We start from the raw sequence: 6,754 nt of genomic DNA, 5'->3' as shown, positions 1-6,754 counted from the left end.
TTCATCTTGCAGTTTGTATATTTATTTTAAAGCAACTTCTTTGTAAAATATAAATACAAATTATGAGATATTTTAATTACAAAGTTAAAACAAAGATGATCACACAAAAAATTACTTTACTGCAGTAGCCTCCCTGTTATATACAAGCTCTGTGCCGAAGGGGTAAATATCAACATTATCTTAAAACTTTATTATACAAACAATTTTGTAGTTTCGCATGTTAAATTACAGACTAACAGGAAGCAATGTGAACATTTAAAAAAAGATACAACCAAATTGCTCCCGAGGCTCAAGCTATCGCTCAAGTCTGAGGAGAAAAAAAAAAGACAGGACATCATGTGCTTCCTATCAACACAAATACCACATTCAATAGCACAGTCTCAGTACTATCCTGTACAGCTACACACATGCACATGTGCTGCGTGCTCACACACTCCATCCAATCGCTGACAAGACAATACACTCTGTTGTCATACAAAATCTCTCAGAGGAGTTGTGAGCAACATCGGAAAGAAAGAAAAATCTCTTGATATTATATATATATATATATTTATTTATTTATACATATATTAATTTATAAAAATAAGACAATTATTATGTCTGGAGAGTCAGAAATGTGTTGATTCTCAGTTAACGGAGGGACGCGTTTCAGCAGCCAATCAGCAGCAGGTCAGTCCATCTGTACAGTGCTGGGCCGAAGCGCAGGAACTAAAAGTCAGGCTAAGGCAAATCATCAAACCCTCTGGGGGGGGGGGGGGGGTCTAGAGAGACTGCAGTCGTTTAGGATCAAGGTCCAGGGTGCAGTGGCTCAAGGGGTCAGGAGGAGCCCAACTTTCCATTAGTCTTGATTTTGTCCTTCAGTTTGTCCCCTGGATGGTCCCAGCGGTCGTCCAGGCACTCCAGGGTGGAGCCGAGCAGCGCCGCCAGCTCCCCGCTGTCCTCCACCAGGTCTAACAGGTCCTTGCTGTCCGCGTGGAAGCCCTCCAGCTCCTCTGGGCAGGAGAACAGCTGCGACAGCGAGGCCTGCCGGTAAAACTCCGCCTCTGCCACCGTCACCACCTCCATGTGTGGGAAAGCCTGTCGGAAACCGCGACCAGACATCCGCAGTCTGCGAAGCACGTCCGACAGAAGCAGCCAGTTTCTGGGCCTGAAAAGAGGGAATCAAGCAATGTTTAGAAATCAAGGCCAACATAGAGGTTTTTTTCTTTTTAAAATGGGAGTCTGCTGTTGAGATCAAAGCTTACCCCTGAGAGAGGGACACCTGGATGTTGTAGCAAGGCAGCAGAGGGCGGTCAGAGAACTCAAACTCAAACACCTCCCTTTTATCATCCTCATCCTCGTCCTCTGGGCCCGGGGGGTCAGCCAGGATGTCATAGACACCGCCCTCTTCGCTCAACTCTGAAACACACACAAGAAACCACATGAATAATGTTTACTTAGCATCTACATAATAATAAAAAAAACACTCAAAACTAGATGGCATTGAAGATGTTTAAAATGACTTGGTAAGCACTAAAACAAAAGAGTGCTGATCCGTACTCACCACACACAGCGCTGCCATAGAATTCCCAATAAAGCCCCGGGTCGTCATCTGAGCGGCCCTGAAGGTCAGCAAAATAATCTATGGAGAGAAGAAAGGAGCAGAGCCTGTTATTCAAGAGCTGGAGCCTCAAGGCCAGGCGGAGAGGCAAATACAATTGCCCTTTAAGACTACAGCAGAAAAATGGATAAAGAGCACGGTAAAGACGAAGAGGAGGAGGGATGGTGTCAAGAGAGAAAAGAGAAATGAACAGAGCCAATGTTCGCGGTGGGGGGGGGGGGGGGGGTGGGTGCTGATGGTCAGGGGCCAGCGGCTGTACCACGGGGGAGGAGAGCGACTGTCTCCGCCGGGTTAGAGCTGGCTCAGCTCAGCGCAGGGCTGCCAGGAATCAAACAAGAACCACACACAGTCGCTGAGTCCACACACACACACACACACACACACACACACACACACACACACACACACACACACACACACACACACACACACACACACACACACACACACACACACACACACACACACACACACACACACACACACACACACACACACACACACACACACACACACACACACACACACACACACACACACACACACACACACACACACACACACACACAGCAAAGTGTGTATTCAGCACACGCTTGTACACACACATTCACAGAGTGAGAGCTGGGCTTTGTGCCAGTTCTGAGGCGTGGGGCGTCTGGCGTGTGTTTGGAGGGATTAACGGCCTCCAGATGAGTGGGACCAGGTGGGGGGGGGCAGCAATCGCTCGCTCTCACTAATTTTCTCCGGTGCGGCTCGATCTACCTCTCTCCCAGCTCAGTCAATCTCGCAGTCATCGATCCGTCCAGCCATGCTCTTTTCAAAATGCAACACCATCTTTCCAAGCATCTACATATAAATCTCCCTTTTGAACTAAACCTGCGCCGACCGTGAACTAACACCTGTTCATTTTCACCCTGATCTACCGTCTTTTCTCCCGCGGCTTGTCTCTTTTAGTAAATCCCCTGCTGAGTCGGAGTCAGATAATCGGTTTTAACTAGCTGCATGTTCATGTAATATTAAGCACCTGGCTGCAGGAGGAAGCGTGCGCCTGTGTATGCTCTCATTTCCTCCTTCTGTACACAAACTCGCAGAGTCTCCACTTTCCTGCAAACATCCAGACTAGCCCTCTGACACTCACGCACCGAACACAGACCACGTCACCCTCATGCGTGGCAGCCTTGTGAAAAGACTCTCACACACACGCACACAAAGGCAGAGTCTCCAGCCAGAGCGAAGCCCATTTCCGCACGTACGCTGAGCAAACACAGTTGGCGTTGCTTAGTAACCAGATAGAGGAGCTCAGAGGCTGCAGCACGCACCCCGGCGGGTTGAGACTCCCTGTCTAACAGGTGGTCGAGGGAGGGGGGAGAGGAGCAAGGGGGGAGGGCGCCGGAGGGGAAATGGGATGACAGAGACAAACATGTATTGTAGCGACGGTTGGAAAGAGGGTTTACAGAAAGAGACTCAACAGGTTGCACAGAGGTCAGCGCTTTGAGAGAACAGCAAACAGTGGATGAGTCAAGATTGGGGCGTTTGGGAACTCTGTTGAAGACTGATCTTTTCCAAAATTAACCCTTCCTCCACCTCCAATCTCCTGCTAACTGGAAACCCTCTTATACTCTTATTAATTCCCTGCTTTTTTCCAGCATGAATGATTGACTTTGAATACACGAGGTATGAAACTTTCAACGACTGCACTCGTTGCAAAACAGTTAACTGCGCTGCCATTATTGGAATTCAGGTAATAAAACCAGTCAAGTCCAATCATATTACAAAAGTTAAAATGGGTCATGTCCTCTATTTGTAATTTACAGATTTTAGATGGAACTTCCAGACCATTAAGTATTAAAACTGCAGGCCTGTTTGTAAGCCCTTTTTTCCCAAACTCAACAAAACTAACTCTATTGCTGCTTCTGATTATTTGGATGTTTATTGTCCTAGTTCATGGATTAACATTATTCCTGATTTACAAAAGACGTCAAATCTCTCTCAAAGTCTTTTTTTTATAGCCAGGAAATTCCATGTCTACTAACTGATCAAACAAGTCCAATCCAGGTTCAAACTTTGAATGAAAATGACTGAAGGGTAGTTTCCACAGTAGTTCATGTTGCTCTTATGATTCACAGAGTTTTACGTTGAAGCTTTCCACAGGAGGCAGGGGAGGATATGGATTACAGCTAGTAACATCAGTGTTTCTATATTCCTGACTAAACCCCGTCTATGAATATAACTTAGAGCCAGCAGGATCTTACCACTGAGGAAGCGCTGCATGCCGTCACTGTGGGTCATCTTCAGCAAGCCGCGGCCGGAGTATGTGGCCAGGGTGGGGTCAGCGCCATAAGAAAGCAGGACTCGAACAACGTCCAGATGGTCATTCTCCACAGCGTCGTGAATCGGTCTAGACACACAAATGTACAGAGTTTCATATGGTGATGGAGTTTCAAAACAGCATTACAAATATAAACCCCTCTGAGTAATTTTAATACTTTGATAATTAATGGCTTCTTTGTCATTTTTGCAGGAATCTTTCTGGTAGAATTATTTACATGTACGTTTTCTTATGAACTATTTTGTCTGTTAAAATGCTGCTGGTCCTGCATGTCTCTAATATGGCTCAACAAGCATGAAGCAGCATTACGTTTTTGAACTCCAGAAAACTGCATGTTGCTAATCTTTTTTGCTGTTGGTCAGTGCCTAAAATAAATTCAAGTAATGCAAAGTTATTTTTGTGTTTTTTTATACCCGTCTATTCAAGCTTCACTTTCCATTTGTTTGGCTCTTTATTGATTTATTGCTGAAATGTGCTTTATTAATAAACGTATCTGCCACTTGCATGCACACAAAGTATATGCAATTTATACAGGGTTCATACACTTTTTCACCAATGACTTCTCCAGGACCTTTACCTAATTTTCCATGACCAAAGAAATTACTCTTTCTCAGCGGTACCACTGAAAATGGTTTATTTTAACATGGAACAGGAAAATAAGGTCTGCATCTGAAACATGTTTTGCCTATCTAAAACAAATAGGCTTACTAGCTTCTACAGGCTAAAGCAAGTAAAATCTCTCACCAGCAAAATACCTCGTCAGTTAAATGCCATTTTACGTTTCATTACGATACAGTATGTATTATCTTTATAGTATTACTATTTCGGCGATTAGATAACATATCAATTATATTTGATGCAACTTTAGTTTAATTTCCATGACTTTTCCAAAACTTTGGGAAAAATATTGTTTTCCATAACTTTTCCAGGGCCTGGAATTAGCATTTTGAATGTCCATGACTTTTCCAGGTTTTTAATGACCGTAAGAACCCTGTTTATATATATAGGACACTTTTTTGATTTTAGAAATGGCAGCACCATTGTAACTCTAAAACCACTAACGTTGCAAATCTGGAAATGCTTTATTAAAAGCTGCTACACAATGCACCGTTGAGACTGTGCACAGTGTCCTAGAACAGACCCCCTACTGTACATTTTAATAACACAGCAACAGAATCACTATTCATTCCAATTTAAAACTGCAGCTAATCTCTCAAATCACTGCTCTTGCCAAGCAAATGTAAAACCAATCCCAGAAATGTTGCTATGAGCAAACTCAAGTAACTTAATTGATGACTAAGTCAGACTCATCCTATTAGAACAAGCAGAAAAAAACCGGAAAGAAAAGTTTGTTTGTTTCTGCCAGTGTGATTTTGTGTGCATATGAATGATGTTTACCTAGTGCCATCCTGTGCGCTGCAGTTGATGTCCGCCCCGTAATCCAGCAGGTGTTGGACTATGCTGAGCCAGCCGCGGGCGCACGCCTCGTGCAGAGCGCAGTATCCGGCGTAGTCTCTGTGATTCACCTCACTTACTCGGTTTTCCAGGCAGTACAGCACCACCTCCTAAAAGAGAGCCAACACAGAGGGAGAGGAGGGTTTAATGCGTGAGATTGGAAGTGCTTGGATTTATATGTGGTGACAACCCAAGCAACACAAGAGCCACACACGAGTCAGACGGAGCAGACGCAGACGCAGACGCAAACAGTCCTTCCCTTTACAGTTCCTGTGGGGGAGACATTAAGGAAAGGAGGAACTGAGTGTGTTCTTGTGCTGGACAAACACACACTCACAAATGCTCCGTATTACTAGAGCTGGCGCCAAAACACATCGAGGAGACTAAGTGTGACTCAACTGTATTTAGCCTGCCAGACTCTGCTTGTGCATGTGCAAGTGTGTGTGAGTGTGTGGGAGTGTGTGTGAGTGTGTGTGAGTGTGTGTGTGCATGCCATGGTTGGGACAGGACGCCGCTGTTGCAGCCAGTTAGGATGGCTGGGCTGTGAACACAGCATAATGGAAGCGGAACAAAGAGATTTGATAGAGGCGCTCAAGAGCTGGAAGCGTTTCCTCTGGTCTCGGGCTGTGACAGTTGGGCATCCAGCACTAAGTAGTTAGACTGGTTTTTATTGGACGTGAGCGGTGTCTGCTGCTACCAAACAGAGACCAGACAGAGAGATATGGAGACGTCCAGCAGTGTGCGGAAATAGGGCCTGTCAAACAAGTGTGTGTTTCAACACTGTGGGAATGTGTTTTTATCTGTGTGGAAACGCAACTTAGTGTGGAACTGGCAGCAGTATTTGCAGACCTTTGGAAAAATAAACAGAAAATACCTAATTTGAATATATTTAATAATGTAATGTGTGAATGCAAGACTCATACATCCTGACACACTCATACTCCGTCCTGCTAACAGTTCTGTGCCAAGGGGAGGAAAGCTGCTCATCTGAACCTGGGGAACGACTCCAAACTTCCATTTCTATGCTAATTCGAGCCTGCCTTCTAGTCCAAGTATTTATCTCTCTCTCTTACTCCCGCTCTCTCTCTTTCAACACAGGGCGGATGGAGGGAGGAAGAGGGATGGAAAGGCAGTCAGCGAAGAGAAAACAGGCTGACAGAGGGATAAGACGAGGGCTGGAGAGAGGACAGAAGAACGGAAGAAAAAGAGAAGCAACACCCCAACAGATGACAGATTAATGAATCTGTGGATGAAATCTGCCGGGGCTGTCCTCTGGGCTGCAGCTGATAATAACAAGAGATGAAAGGGTGGGAGTGCGAATTGGGCTGGGGGGGGGGGGGGGGGGGGGGGTAGTGATAGGAGCGAACGGA

At 45.3% G+C, this 6,754-nt stretch overlaps 1 protein-coding gene across 2 annotated transcripts in view; it reads right to left on the bottom strand.

Annotated features, from left to right (window-relative positions):
• The window catches only part of bcor (BCL6 corepressor), a 34,059-nt gene continuing 27,305 nt past the window's right edge, over nucleotides 1-6,754 (bottom strand). For both annotated transcript variants that reach the window (XM_079666992.1, XM_079666993.1), the window contains 5 exons: nucleotides 5,328-5,494; nucleotides 3,853-3,998; nucleotides 1,544-1,621; nucleotides 1,245-1,398; nucleotides 1-1,147 (listed from right to left, as the gene is read on the bottom strand). In XM_079666992.1, coding sequence (XP_079523118.1) covers nucleotides 817-1,147; nucleotides 1,245-1,398; nucleotides 1,544-1,621; nucleotides 3,853-3,998; nucleotides 5,328-5,494 — 876 coding nt within the window. In that variant the 3' untranslated portion in view covers nucleotides 1-816. The remainder of the gene's footprint in view (nucleotides 1,148-1,244; nucleotides 1,399-1,543; nucleotides 1,622-3,852; nucleotides 3,999-5,327; nucleotides 5,495-6,754) is intronic.

Source organism: Notothenia rossii (assembly GCF_949606895.1).
Source record: "Notothenia rossii genome assembly, chromosome: 2".
NCBI classification, from domain to species: domain Eukaryota; kingdom Metazoa; phylum Chordata; class Actinopteri; order Perciformes; family Nototheniidae; genus Notothenia; species Notothenia rossii.
The sequence above is the reverse complement of the archived record's forward strand: the minus strand, read 5'-3'. Positions and strand labels throughout refer to the sequence as shown.